The 13977-nt window shown below is 59.9% G+C and overlaps 2 protein-coding genes across 5 annotated transcripts; one reads left to right on the top strand and one right to left on the bottom strand.

The window, feature by feature from the left end:
• Positions 1-845: 845 nt before the first annotated feature.
• On the bottom strand, positions 846-7730 carry INTS15 (integrator complex subunit 15). Its single transcript, XM_071761175.1, has 6 exons — positions 7442-7730; positions 6568-6789; positions 5601-5766; positions 3951-4478; positions 2322-2361; positions 846-1553 (listed from the first exon to the last, which is right to left on the bottom strand). The coding sequence occupies exons 1-6, from the start codon at positions 7631-7633 to the stop codon at positions 1364-1366; spliced, it is 1338 nt and encodes a 445-aa protein (XP_071617276.1). The 5' UTR covers positions 7634-7730; the 3' UTR covers positions 846-1363.
• A 1359-nt stretch (positions 7731-9089) lies between these two features.
• LOC139804084 (deoxyribonuclease-1-like) lies at positions 9090-13404 on the top strand. Of its 4 annotated transcripts, none has more exons than XM_071760887.1 (10): positions 9090-9223; positions 10294-10445; positions 10914-11002; positions 11115-11177; positions 11304-11419; positions 12175-12287; positions 12574-12731; positions 12814-12910; positions 13002-13069; positions 13182-13404. In XM_071760887.1, the coding sequence occupies exons 1-10, from the start codon at positions 9175-9177 to the stop codon at positions 13216-13218; spliced, it is 942 nt and encodes a 313-aa protein (XP_071616988.1). In that variant the 5' UTR covers positions 9090-9174; the 3' UTR covers positions 13219-13404. The 4 variants fall into 4 exon arrangements, with proteins under 4 accessions (XP_071616988.1, XP_071616987.1, XP_071616989.1 ...); XM_071760886.1 differs by having other exon boundaries at positions 9091-9223; positions 11094-11177; XM_071760889.1 differs by lacking the exon at positions 9090-9223 and adding an exon at positions 9615-9795 and having other exon boundaries at positions 11094-11177.
• The last annotated feature ends 573 nt before the right edge of the window (positions 13405-13977 follow it).

Below are 13977 nucleotides of genomic sequence, written 5' to 3'. Positions count from 1 at the left end.
CGCGCAGCAAGGCGGCTGCCTATAGGCTGCTGCCCGGACACACGTGACCAGGGGGCACCCCGCAGCAAGGCGGCTCCTTATAGGGCGCCCGCGGGCACGTGATCGGCGGGGGCTCCGGGGCTGCGCGTTAAGGGACGGCGTTAATTAGAGACAGTGTTAATTAATTAGGGACAGGGGGACACAGGCTGAGCACAGGGCTGAGGGCGGGCACGCGGCTTCCCCCGGGGCTGGGCTGCAAGGGGCACCGAACCGAACCGGAACGTCCCGGGGGTCTGAGCATGGGAACGGCCTGAGCACTGCGGGGCTGCCCAGACATGTTTTTTATTATTGTTGTTGTTGTTGTTGTTGTTGTAATTATTATCATCATCGCCATCGCTCCCCGTCTCCTCCTCAGCAGTTTCACCCAAATCACATTTTCCCCCCTCACACCAGCCCCATCCCATTTTTCCAGCCCATGCCCAGCAGGTGCCAGCCCCACCACCTCCCCTCTGAGGCACTGGGGAGCCCCGGAGGGCTCTGGGGTTCCCCAAGCCCCTCACGTGCAGACAGAACCCGGGGTTCTGGGGGTCTCACCCATCCCGGGGGGCTCAGAGCACCCCAGCAGAGCAAAGCTCCTGGAAAAGAGGAAGGATCAGGTCCAGGATGCTCCCAGAGCCACCCAGCCAGCCTCCTGCCAGCTTCCAGCAGGGATCACACCAGCTCTCACCCTAAAATTCCATCTGACACCCAGGGAGGACACGTCCTGAGCCTTCCCAGGGGTTGTGCTGCTTCCCCAGCACGGGGCTGAGGAGAAGAACCTTCCAGAAGTGCTGTTTGAAAGATAAAATGGCAAAATTCCTTCAGGCTTCTGAAGTCGTTCCCTTTAATAGGAAGTGCTGCTGCTTCACCCTACCTTGTGCTTCTGCAACAAACGTCTCTGTTCCAAAAATATACAGTGTACACATCCTCTGTAGCTATAGATACAAACATGTACAGGAAAGGAGCGGGCTGGGAAAACCTGGCAGGGCTCCCCCTGGAGCAAAAACTCTGCTGGGAGCAGCTGCTGGAAACCAGGGGGCTGAGCAGCATCACCCCCGGGGCAGGGTGTGAAACAACGGGAGTTACAAAAAAAAAAACAAAACCAAAACACCTGCACACTGCAGAGCTTTGGGGTTTTGCTGCCTTTTCCCACCCTCTCCTTCATCCCTAAGGATCTGCCTCGTGATCTGCCCCTCCCCCTGAGCCTGCACGGATCCCGCCCGACCCCTCCGCACAGGGAGGAAAAAAAAAAACCAAAAAAAAATTGTTTTCCAAGCCATCCAGGCTCATCTGCCAGGATTCCTGGAATCAAGGGAAGCAGGGAGGCTCTGGGGGTGTCGGGATGCTAACGGATGGGTCGGTATGGGAATGACATTCCTGGGATGAAGGTCTGGACGGGGTGGGTGGGCAGTGCAGGGTGAGTGGGCAGCGTGGGGTAAGGCAGAGGGGGGGTGTGGATGTGGGGGTAAAACCCGGGGGGCAGGGGGCCGTGGGGAGGCTGCTGCACGGGGCCAGAGATCACCAGCTGGAGCAGGCTGTGGAGAGAAGTTCAGACAGGGGGTGAGGAACAGATGGACAGGGATTTTGGTGGGGTTTGTCCCACGCCCTGGCTGGAAGGACAACCCATGACCAGCCCATGACCAGCCCATGACCAGCCCATGACCAGCCCATGACCAGCCCATGACCAGCCCATGACCAGCCCATGACCAGCCCAAAACCAGCCCAAAACCAGCCCAAAACCAGCCCAAAACCAGCCCAAAACCAGCTCAAAACCAGCCCAAAACCAGCCCAAAACCAACCCAAAACCAACCCAAAACCAACCCAAAACCAACCCAAAACCAACCCAAAACCAACCCAAAACAAGCCCAAAACAAGCCCAAGACAAGCCCAAGACAAGCCCAAGACAAGCCCAAAACAAGCCCAAAACCGGCCCATAACTGGTCCAAAACCAACCTAAAACCAACCCAAAACCAGCCCATAACCAGCCCACAGCAAGGCTGAGGGGATGTGGGTTCAGTTATGCTCTTTACACCCCTTTTGGACTTTCTTTCTCTCCCCCCCCTCTTTTTTATTTTTATTTTTTAAACTTGTCTGCCTTTTCTGCACAAAAAGCCAAGTGCAGCTCAGCTTGGGGTCAGGTCCCTCCCTGCCATTCCATCCTCCCCTCCCATACACTGTTCTAACACAGGCAGGATCACCCCCAAAAAGCAGACAGACATTTTGAGAGGAGGTTTTTGTCTCAAGAGCCCCCAGGTGCTGCCCACACCCCCCCAGACCCACCCTGCTGCAGAAAGGGCTCTTACTTGTTATGTGGCAGCCTGGAGCACACAGTTCTCAGGTCATCTGCAAAGGGACAGAGAGACAACAATAAGGGCAAAGCAGAAATCAGAACCATTTCCCCCTCCTTTTTAGGAAGATCAGATTGCTGGAGAAGCTGCAGCCATCAGCAGCCCCAGAGCCCAACTCTCAGGCTATAAAGTTGCAAAGGAGAGAAAAACTTCTCCACCTCAGCAGCCATCAGCTGCACCTCAACATTTCCCTGAATTTCTGGATGGGAAATGCAGCCTCAGCTCCAGGCAGACCAAGCCCCAGCATGGGATTCACCAACCACTCACTAATTCACTGAGAAATAACCAAGAGACAGGAGACACAAAATATGAACCAAAGTCTGAATCAATTCAGGATGAGAGGCAGCAGCTCAAGGCAAAGCAGAGCTTACCTGGCACCTGCTTCCTATTGCTTTGGTTTGGTTTTTTTAAACACAGCTCATGTAAAAGGGTTGGGGGTTTGGCTTGGGGTTTTTTTTGTTGGTGTGGTTTGGTTTTTTTTTGAGGTCTATCAACTTTTTCTACCATCTCCAAACTTCTGCTAAAGCAGGAGAGCTGGAACCAAGGTACTGAACAACACATCCCCTTGCCAGAGTCCCTTCAGGAACAGACTGAGAACACACTCCTGCCTTTGGAGAGAAAAACAGCCCCAAAACACTGAAATATCTGGGGTTTCAGCAGCTGCTTACACTGAGTCACTTCTACAGGACACACCAGGTGAGCAGCTAGGAAAAAGCAAGGCCAGAGATCACCCAGAGACTAAAAAAAGGCACTTTTTTGCCTCTTCTTGTTATGCCCAGAGCTGCTTTGGGAAAGACTGGAAAAAGAACACTGACACCTGACCTGCAGGGCTGGCTCAGCCACAGGCACCAGCTGCCCAGGCTCTGAGCCTTCTGGTCTCTTCAGGAACTGTTTCCAAGAGAATGCATCCAGCTGGGTTGAGGCTTTTCCCTCTTTTGGCAGAGGAAAGCCACCTCAGCAGCTCCTTTACAAACTTCACCTGACCTCATGCACACCACAGTGGGCACTGCTTGGGGAGGCCCAGCCCCACCACCAAACCCCTTTTTTTTGTTGCCTTTTTCCAGTTCCTTGTGCAGCACACCCACCCCATGGCTCACCTGCTTCCAGAACAGGCAGCTCTGAGTTTCAGACTGCAGCACAATCAAAGGGGGCTTTTCAAACAGCCACAGGCAGCTCTGAGGGGGGCAGAGACCCCATGTAACCCCCTCTGTGCACACCACAGGGCTGGAAATCAGCTCTGCAAAGCAACCAACTCATCACCCTAACCTGTCACCTTAACCTGTCACCCTAACCCATCACCTAACCCCTCACCCTAAGCCCTCACCCTACCCCCTCACCCTACCCCATCACCCTAACCCCTCACCCTACCCCATCACCCTACCCCATCACCCATCACCCTTCTCTACTTTCTCACTCCCCATACAGTTATTTTTCCTGCACTACCCCATCCTGAGAGCACCAAACTGCTGCTCCTGCTGTGAACACCTTGACCCTCACACCCCTCATCCCAAAACCTCCAACACCCCCACTCTGGAGGAGGAGATTCCCACCCCCCAGGCACTGCCAGTCCCACAGACACCTCACCTCTGGTGCAGAGCAGGGCACCCGAGGCCATGGCCACTTGCAGAGCCTGGGCCAGTCTGTCTAGAGCCAGTTCAATCTCCTTGGAGGCATTGAGGGGGTTGAGCTCATCAGAGAGTCTGTTAATTTCCTCGATGAGGGGAACCACGTGGTCAAAGGGCACCAGGCCCAGGCGCCCGTAGAGGTTTTTCTCAGTCAAGTGCCCCTGCAGCATCATGAGGACCTGCAGGACACTGAGGTGCAGCTTGGAGTAGAGCTGGTGGCAGTCCCTGTCCTCCCCTGCAGCCGAGTCCTTGGCAGGTTTGGCAGGGGGGTGGCCATTGGGGGCAGCAGCTTTCTGCCTCCTGCTGTAGGCCAAGGGGGCCTTCACACACCATCGGATGAGTCCCGTGAGGGGGGTGAGCTCCAGGAACCCCAGGGGCAGGTTGGCTGCAATGGGAGTGTTGAGGAAGGTGATGAGGATCAGCCTGGGGTCCTCGAAGATCCAGGAAACTATCAGCTCCAGCAGATCCGAAGGAGGGATCAGGTCATCTGCAGGCAGCACAGAGACACAGAGAGAGAGACAGCTCTGAGGGGGCTGAGCCTGGCACTGCAGAACAGCCCAGCAGGACCTGAGGCATCACACACACAGACATACAGACACAGACAGAAAGACACACAGACACACAGACACAGACACACAGACACAGACAGACACAGACACACAGACACAGACAGACAGACACACAGACACACAGACACACAGACACACAGACACACAGACACAGACACACAGACACAGACAGACAGACACAGACACACAGACAGACAGACACACAGACACACAGACACAGACAGACAGACACACAGACACACAGACACAGACACACAGACACAGACACACAGACACACAGACACACAGACACACAGACACACAGACACAGACACACACACAGACACAGACACACAGACAGACACACAGACAGACACACACACCCCTCTCACACACCTCTCTCACCAGTGCCAAGCTCTTTGGCTGGGAAACCCACATCCTTTATCAATAACAAGTAACATGTGATTTTTTGGGATGATCTCTGCTGCTGGAATTTACTGTCAGGTTGTGCCCAGCAGCTCAGGTGATGGACACACCCACCCACAGACACACCCACCCACAGACACACCCACACAAAGACACCCACACCCAGACACACCCACACCCAGACACACCCACACCCAGACACACCCACACAAAGACACACCCACACAAAGACACACCCACACAAAGACACACCCACACACACAAACACACCCACACACACAAACACACCCACACACACAAACACACCCACACACAGACACACCCACACCCCTCCTGCACACACACCCCCACACACCCCCACACCCCCAAACCCTCCAGCCCAGCAGCTCAGCTGGGACTCCTCTAGCACCTGATAAACAAGGTTCCCCTGTCCTGTCTCAGGCATCCCCAGGCTGCTTCTGCAGCCACGACCCTTCTGCAGCCACTGAGGGATTGTTTTTATTCTCAGCCCAGTGGCAGAGGAGCCAAGAGCCCCACCCTGAGCTGCTCCTGGCAGCGAGGAGAGGACAAGGAGAGCACCTTCAGAGTGTCAGCAGTGAGTTCCTGTGGCACTGGTTCTGCACACAAAGCCTCACCTGAGGAGAGGTCGTAGAGGGCAGTGACAGAGGTGATGAACTGGCAGCAGAACCGAGGGCTGGCACTGAAGATCTGCTTCAGGGTCTGGATGGAGCCAGGCACCAGGTTGCAGTAATCATCCACCAGGGCTCTGGCCAGCCTCACACAGTACACAGCTGGGGTTCTCTGCAGGGAACACCACGTTACACCCGGCCTGCCTGCCCCAACACCTCTCCTCACCCTCACAGTCACAGGACCTGACACGTTGGGAGGGACCCCACAGCATCACCCAGTCCAGCTCCTGTCCCTGTGTCCCCCCAGGGTGACACTGAGAGCACCACCCAAACCTCTGCTGAGCTCAGGTGCTGTGTGTGACCTCTGCCCTGGGGAGCTGCTTCACTTCCCCCCAGATCAGAGTGTGCTGTGTGTCTGCACAGCAAACAACCCCCACTTCACAGCACCAGAGCAGGTGGTGGCACTGCCTGCTGACACTGTCTGCAGGGTAAAATTAATGACATTAATGTTTTGACTTATTGTTGTCCCACACAAGGGATCTCCCACACTCCAGAGTTGGTTTCTGTGGGCAACTGGACCATGAACTCCCCTGGGTTTGTTCCCTGGGGTGGTCAAACCCTCCCCTGATCCCTTTCAATATGCTGCAGGGGGACAGAAAAAAAAAATCTGTAAAATTCTCAGGAACACTGAAAAAAAAAAAACCCAACTCAATTACTAAAATACTAAAAAGCCCCAATTTTCTTCTGCCAGCACAGCACACAAATGGATTGGCAAAAGTTCTCCCTGGTGCTGGGGCAAAGGAAGGGACAGGAGCACAGAGAGGGGCTGCAGACAGCTGCTGTATCAGCTCCAAGTGCCACTGAGGAGCAGCTGACTGCACCCAGCTGTCACCCACCCTTGGGTGACACTCCTGGGCTCACCCCTACCCGTGGCAGCACCCTGGCTCCTCCCCTGCCCCCTCAGCAGCTGTACCTGCAGCCAGAAGGCAGCACACTCCAGAACAGGAACCCTGCAGACAGCCACTGCCATGGACACCAGCTTCCCCAGCAGGGCCATCCTGCTGTCATCTGCTTTGTTCCCTTGGGGGCTGAAGAGAGAGGAGAAAATGATCTGCCTGACCGAGTCCTTGGTCTGCTCTTGGAAATAATTGCACATGATCTCCAGGAGCTGCAGTTCCTGAAGTGAGTTCAACCTCTGAAAGAAAGAAAGAAAACCAAACAAAATAAAAACCAAGCTGCAAAATACACTGGGGCTTTTGAAGAACCAAGATATGCTTTGTCAAGGGACTCCCATAAGAGGGTGAGAAATATTTCCTTCCTCTCCAAATTACAGCACTAAGGGCACTGCCAGGCAGCTGGGGGGGAGTCACAGTTGGGCTCAGCAACCCAGCAGCCCCCAGACCCATGCACCCCAGCACTCAGCAGCAGCTGGAGCCTCTGGTCCCCGTTTTCTCCACTCAAATCCCCAGCACAGCACCAGGGGGCTGGGGGCAGCCCCAGGAGCCCACCACCCCTCGCTGGGGCCCTGCAGTCCTGCCCAATGCACGGGGGTCTCGCCAGCCAGACCCCTCCCCAGCAGAAAAGCTTTTGTCACCAGCACCCCAGGGACCCCATCCCGCCCTCCTAGGTGCAGCAGCAGCAGTCCCCAAGGACCCCGTCCCGCCCTCGGAACGCCCCAGGCTCCGGCCGCCGCTGCTCCCAGGACTCCGTCTGCCTCTCCGGGGGCTCCCCGGGGCTGGCTCCGGCCTCCCAGGGCCTTCCCTGCCGTCCCGGGGCCGCGGCCTCCTCCGGGCCCCCGGAGCCTTCCTCAGGGCCCAGGCAGGCCTCACCCCCGGGCCGGGGCCCACCTTGGGCGGAACGCCTCGCTCCTTGGGGACCTGGAAGAGGAATTCCTCCAGCAGCTCGGCCGGGCCCTTGTCCACCATGGGCAGCGGGGCGTTCTGCAGCTGGCTGCTGAAGTAGATGTCCAGGTGGTACAGCACCTCCTTGGCGGCGCTCAGCGCGTCCCGACGCAGCAGCGAGTGACGGATGTCGCTCATGGCTCCCTCCCCGCTCCCCTTTCCCCCTTTCCCCGCTCCCTGATCCCGGTTTCCCGGTCTCCCGGCCCCGCTGTCTCCCTGAGGCGCGGAGCGGAGCGGACGGCCGCTACGGTGGCGCACGACGGACAAAAACAGCCACGCGCGCCCGCTGCTGGCAGCGCCCCCTGGCGGCCCCACCTGCCCACCCAGAGAAGCGAGGGGGGGGGGAGCCGGACCGGACCGGACCGGACCGGACCGGCGGGGATCTGGGCCATGGAGGGGGCTGAGGGTGACCCGAGGGAATGGTTCGGTCTTGGAAGGATCTTGGTCAGCTGAGGATGAGCTCGGGGGTCGCGGCTCCGGAGGGAGCTGTGTCTGAGGGGGGCTCAGCACTGGGGGGGTTTGGTCCCGGAGGGTCCGGGCTCTGGGGGGGTTCTGGTCCGGAGGGTGGAGCGGGACCTGGGGAAGGTTTTGTTGTGGGGTGGTTGGGCCGAGAGATGGCCCCTGGAGGGGACCTGGCCTGGGGGGCTGGCCCTGGGGCTGCCCTCGGGGAGGGTCCTGGGCAGGGGGTGCCCACCCTGGGGGTCTTGTTCGGAGGATGCCGAACCTGGGGGTCTCGCTGGGACGTGGTGACTCCGGGGGTCTTTCTGGGGCATGGTGACCGACCCTGGGGGTGTTGCTGGGAGATGGCGACCCTGGGGATCTTGCTGGGGGACACTGGCCCTGGGGGTCTCGCTGGGGGATGCCCACCGTGGGGGTCTTTCTGGGGGATGCCGGCCCTGGGGCTGGCCTGGGGAGCCCAGCTTGGCCAAGGGGGTCTTGTCCCAGGTCTGCTCCCCCTGTGGGTGGGCCTGGCCCTGCTCGGGGGGGTTCAGCCCAGGAGGTCCATCCCCCCCGTGCCCAGAGGACCCCCTGCACTGCAGGACCCAGCACAGATCCCCTGGGAAAGGCAAAAGCTGCCCTGGCAGGCTGGGCACCCCGGGGACATCGGCCAAGGCCAGAGGGACAGGGCTGGGGTGAGGGGCAGGGGGGGGACACCGTTCCACAGGGGCTCCCTCGGGGATGGGGTCTGTCTCTGGTGACCTCCTGTCACTTTTGGGGACTCCTGGCTCAGCTCTGCACCCCAAGATCCAAGCTGCTGGGATTGTACTGGGATGCAGGGGCTGTGCTGGTGCTGTGCACCAGTGCTGGCACCCTCACCTGAAACTGATACAGAAATCTGGAGTGCCAGGTGGGGATTGCTTGGTGCTGGTGAAATAAGGGCTTCTGAAGAGGAATTGTAGCTGGTGATGAGGAAGGGCTGGCCCTGCCCAGCAGAGAGGAGCTGCCGTGCCCCACGAGTGGGCTCTGGGAGTGATGAGCATCTCACAGGTCACTTGTCAGCGTTGTTATCACTTCAGGCACATTCTCAGCCCTACCTCTGGCCTTGGCACTGCCTGAAAGGTTTGTTCTTCTCACTGGGCAGACTTCATTTCCGTGAAAAATGCCACATGGAGCCTGAGGCCTCAGCTGCTCCTTGGCTGGGCAACTGCTTGGCAAGGTGAGCCTCTCCCTGCCTATAAATGCAGGAGCAGCTCCTTCCCCTCCTAGAGACCTCAGACAACACCACAGGTACGTCCTGCTCCCCTCTCCCCCTCCTCTCCACCATCATCCCTCCAGCCTGGCCTCATTTTGCCCAACTGCTCTGCTGGGCTCAGCCTGAGCACGGCTCCGGAGCATCCCCTGCGATGGACACGGATGATGCCTCTGCCCAGGAACCTGTGGGGGCTGCTGCATCCCCCAGCTGATGGGGAGGGACGGGAGGTTGTGGGATTTTAGGCACTTTTTATCCTCCAAATGGTGATATTACTGAACAGCCACGTGGGGGGGGCTGCGAGGGGGCAGAGCCTGCAGCCACAGCGAGGATGCAGGTGGGGAAAGGTGAGGATCTGAGGAGAAAGCTGCCCCAGAAGGAAAAGTGAGCCTGGGGGCAGCCAGCCTGTCCTCTGGCTGTGCCAAAACCTGGGGTGTCTGCCTGTCCCCTCAGCACACCTTGCTGGGGCTGCCGGCCAGGAGCTTGGGCAGGGCTCAGATCCCACCCGCTGGTGAAATATTATCCCAGGGAGCTGAGAGCCACGGGAAATGCTTCCCAGTGCCATTCCCGTGGGTGGGAGCCATCCCACTGCCTCTGCGGGGGGTCCCAGGTGAGCAGCAGGCAGGGGCCATGAGGGGGGACACGGGGTGCAGAATGTCCTGGGTGAGGATGCTGGAGCCAGGCAAGGAGGTCTGGGGGGTGCTGGGGGGTCTCACCCCTTCCTCTGTCCCAGCAGAGCTGCTGTGGGGTCTCTGCTGCTGACCCAGGGAGGGGGGGGAGAGGAACAAGCCAGGGGACCTTGGTGTCCCCAAGGGGGGACACCCCGAGCCAGGGGAGGGGTCTGGGCTGAGCGTGGTGGATGAGGAAGCGACTGTTCTGTGTCACCACCAGCTGGTGTTGGCTCCTCTGCCTGACACCAGGAGGAACGGGCAGGATGAGGCCCTGCAGGAGGCGGGAGGGGGGGGCACCAGCCCCGAGTCCCGGTGATTCACTGGCAAATGGACACCTCCCAGTGAAACCAGTACGGCCAGTGCCCGGGTCAGCATTGTCGTCTGTGCCAAGTCCCCCTCCCGGGCAGGGGGCTGAGCCTGTCCCTGCCCCTCTGCAGGCAGGATGGTGACCTCCAGGCTGGTGCTGCCACTGCTGGCTGCAGCTCTCCTGCTGCGGGTGGGCACCACGCTGAAGATCAGTGCCTTCAACATCCAGGCCTTTGGGGACACCAAGATGTCCAACAAGACCATCGCAGGCATCATCGTCTCTGTGAGTGGGGGGGAGGAGCAGCCCTGCCCACTCTGCTCTGGGATGCAGCCAAATGTCTGCAGGAATCTCTCCAACACACCTCCACCCACCCACCCGGGACATCCACCCACCCGGGACACCCACCCACCCACCCTTCCATCCCTCTCTCCGTGCTCCATCCGTGGAGCAGCCTAAGGCTGGGGATGGGGGGACACACCAGAAGGCCACCCCCACTCTTGCTGCTCCCCAAACAAGGATGGGTGATGAGTGCTGCACCCCAGGTCCCTCTCTCAGAGCAGCCTGGGAGCAAGGAGCTGCTGGGTGGGTGACAAAGGGGTGTTAGAGGGCACGGTGCCACCCCAGGGTCCCTCCCAGCCAGCAGACACCAGCAGAGGAGCTCCCTCCCTCCCTCCCTCTTGGGACCCTCTTGCTGACTAACCTGGGCACCCGTGGGTGTCCCCACCAGCAGCTCTGAGCTTGCCTCCCCAGATCCTGTCGGGATACGACATCACTCTGGTGCAGGAGGTGCGGGATGCCGACCTGAGTGCTGTCAGGAAGCTGATGGAGCAGCTCAACAGGTGACCCTGGTGGCACAGGACAAGGGGGGCCTGCAAATGGGGTGCTGGGGGCACCGGGACCATCCTCCCACCCTCTGCCTCTCGCCCCCAGTGCATCCCCACACCCGTACAGATTTTTGAGCAGCATCCCCCTGGGTCGGACCACCTACAAGGAGCAGTATGTCTTCATCTACAGGTAAGGGGTGCCAGCAGGGCCATGTCACCCCCCTGTCACCCCCAGCAGTTCCCAGAGGGCTCCTTTTGGGGGCCCTGGCTGCAGTGGGAGAGGTGCCAGGGGCTGCCCTGCTCTCCCCCTCCCCAGGTCAGACCTGGTGTCTGTGCTGGGGAGCTATTACTATGATGATGGCTGTGAGTCCTGTGGGAATGACACCTTCAGCAGGGAGCCCTTCATCGTCAAGTTCTCCTCACCCACCACACGTGAGCAGGGCACCCCCCAGCACGGGGGCCCCTCCACGCAGGGCTTAGCCTGGAGCTGTGCCTGCCAGGCAGGGGGGTTGCACCCTGGGGTCCTGCGTGGCTGTGTGTCCCCCTCCCACCCGTGGGTGCCCAGGACACCTGCTCGTGCCTGCTGGCTGCCATCTCCCACCAGCTCCCATCTCCTCCTGCTGCCTCTTCTCTCCCCAGCTCTGTGCCAAATCGTGTTCCCATCACATCCCACACCCCATCACCTGCTCCCTCCCATCTTCTGCTGCATCCCAGCAGCTCCCATCACATCCCACCTCCCCATTGTGTACCACCTCATCTCATCTCATCTCATCTCATCTCATCTCATCTCATCTCATCTCATCTCATCTCATCTCATCTCATCTCATCTCATCTCATCTCCCCCCTTATGCCATCCCCTACCCCGTGAAATCCCCTCCAACTCCCCAGCAGCTCCCCAGGGCACACACACCCCCTCCCATCCCTCTGCCACCCCCATCTCCTTCCCAAAACAATTAAGGCTTCCAAAAACTGATGTGAAACAAGCACCAAATCCCAGACCACACATAGAAGGATGCAGCTCCCCACTGGGAATTCTGGCCTGGAGGACAGGCAGACCATAAAAAGCCAACGTGCCCTTTCCCTTGGGCAGCTCTTCCCAGCTGGTTACTGGGGCTTGGCCCAGGGTGGTCCCTTGGGGCTCCTGTTCCCTTTCTGGCTGCTGGGGCTGACAACCTCCTGTCTGACAGAGGTGGAGGAGCTGGTGTTGGTTCCCCTGCACTCCGAGCCCAGCAAAGCAGCAGAGGAGATCGATGCCCTCTACGACGTCTACGTGGACGTCACCAACAAGTGGGCAACGAAGGTAAGAGGCAGAGGAGAGCTCAGCTCCCTCCCGAGGCAGCCAGGTGGGCTGGGCTGTGGCCGTCACCCATCTGCTGACCTTCCATGGGTGGAGATGTCCCACGGGAGCCCTCTTGTACCTGTTGGCATGAGCACCACCACCCCGGCACCTGGGGAGCTGCTGGGTGGCTGCACCACCATCCCCCCCACTCTGAGGAGCCCCAAGGGGCTCTTTTGCCGCCCTGTAAGATTTCAGGGAGGCCTGGGTGGCCCCCGTGAGGGCAGGGACAGAGCGTGCTGCCCCGCAGAACATCCTCCTCCTGGGTGACTTCAACGCCGGCTGCTCCTACGTGACGGCGGCGCAGTGGCCGTCCATCCGCCTGCGCTCCCTCCCTGCCTGCCGCTGGCTCATCCCCGACAGCGCCGACACCACCGTGGCCACCACCACACACTGCCCCTACGACCGGTGGGTGGGGGCCCGGGGGGTGGCGCTGGGGACGCACACACGCACACCAGTGGGTGCTGACCCCCCCGCGATGCCCCGGCAGCATCGTCGCCTGCGGCACGGCGCTGCTCGGGGACGTCGAGCCGGGCTCTGCTGCTGCCTACGACTTCCAGAAGGCTTTTCACCTCCAGAGCAAGGATGTGAGTGAGGGGGGTGGAACAGGAGCCCGCTGGCGCTGGGATCCAACCCTCTCTGCCTCCTGGTGGCATGGGTGGGCTCCCTCTTTCCCAGGGCACGCCCAAGGGTGGCCCGGCATCAACCTCTGCACTGGTGCAACCCCTCAGCCTGAGTGTTTTGAGGTCCAGGCTTAATTTTGAGGCTGGAGCGGAGCATTTGGGTCCCCGCTGGCCACCGGAGTGGTGTCGGGTCCAGATGAGCTCAGCCCCATCTCTGCCTTCCCCCCACACCCAGGCTTTGGCCGTCAGTGACCATTTCCCCGTGGAAGTGACCCTGATAAACCACTGAGCCCACCCCCGTGCCTCTGGCTACCAGCACACCCCAGCACATGCCCGTGACCCTCGTGGGAGCCCATGTGCCAGCAGTGCCAAACAAGTGGCCCCACCACCACTGCCAGGAGCTGCTCTTCAGGGGCCTTACGGGAGTGGGATGCTCTTCACTTCCATTAAAAAAATGAGCCTTTGCCAGCCCTTGCAGCTCTGGAGGAGGGAGGGTCCCTTCACCCCCCTGGGAACTGGAGCCAGGGAGGTCCCCAGGGCTGAGGGTCCCCTCCTGCCACCAAGACACACAGGGTGACGAGTGCTGCACCCCTCTGAGGTGAGGGGTGGGAAGGGACACTGGGAAGGGCGTGGGAAGGCCGGGCATATCCAGGCTCCTCGCTGGGATGCAGGATGCTCTTCCCACAGCTCGTGGTGCCGGATCCTGCCCGGCCGTGGGGCTCAGGCTTGAGGGTGGGGGACATGAGTCAGCTTCCAGGGGGTTTGGTGCCTCCTGGGGGGTTTCGGTGCCAGCGAAGCACTGGGGGACACCAGACTCATCCCATGACTGTGAGGATGCAAAACCCAGCAGTGCACGCGAGAGCCCGGCAAGCCCCAGCATGAGCCACAGTCCCCTCCCTGCCAGCAGCTCCCTCAGCCATGGTGACACCGTGTGTTGGGGTGACATCATGTGCTGGGGTGACATCATGTGGGTAATGCCAGCCTTGCTGGGGCTGCTTTGGGTCACCTCTGGGGCTGTTTGAGGTGACAAC

The sequence above is a fragment of the Heliangelus exortis genome, chromosome 17, assembly GCF_036169615.1.
Source record: "Heliangelus exortis chromosome 17, bHelExo1.hap1, whole genome shotgun sequence".
NCBI classification, from domain to species: Eukaryota; Metazoa; Chordata; class Aves; order Apodiformes; family Trochilidae; genus Heliangelus; species Heliangelus exortis.
This window is presented reverse-complemented; position numbering and strand designations above follow the sequence as displayed.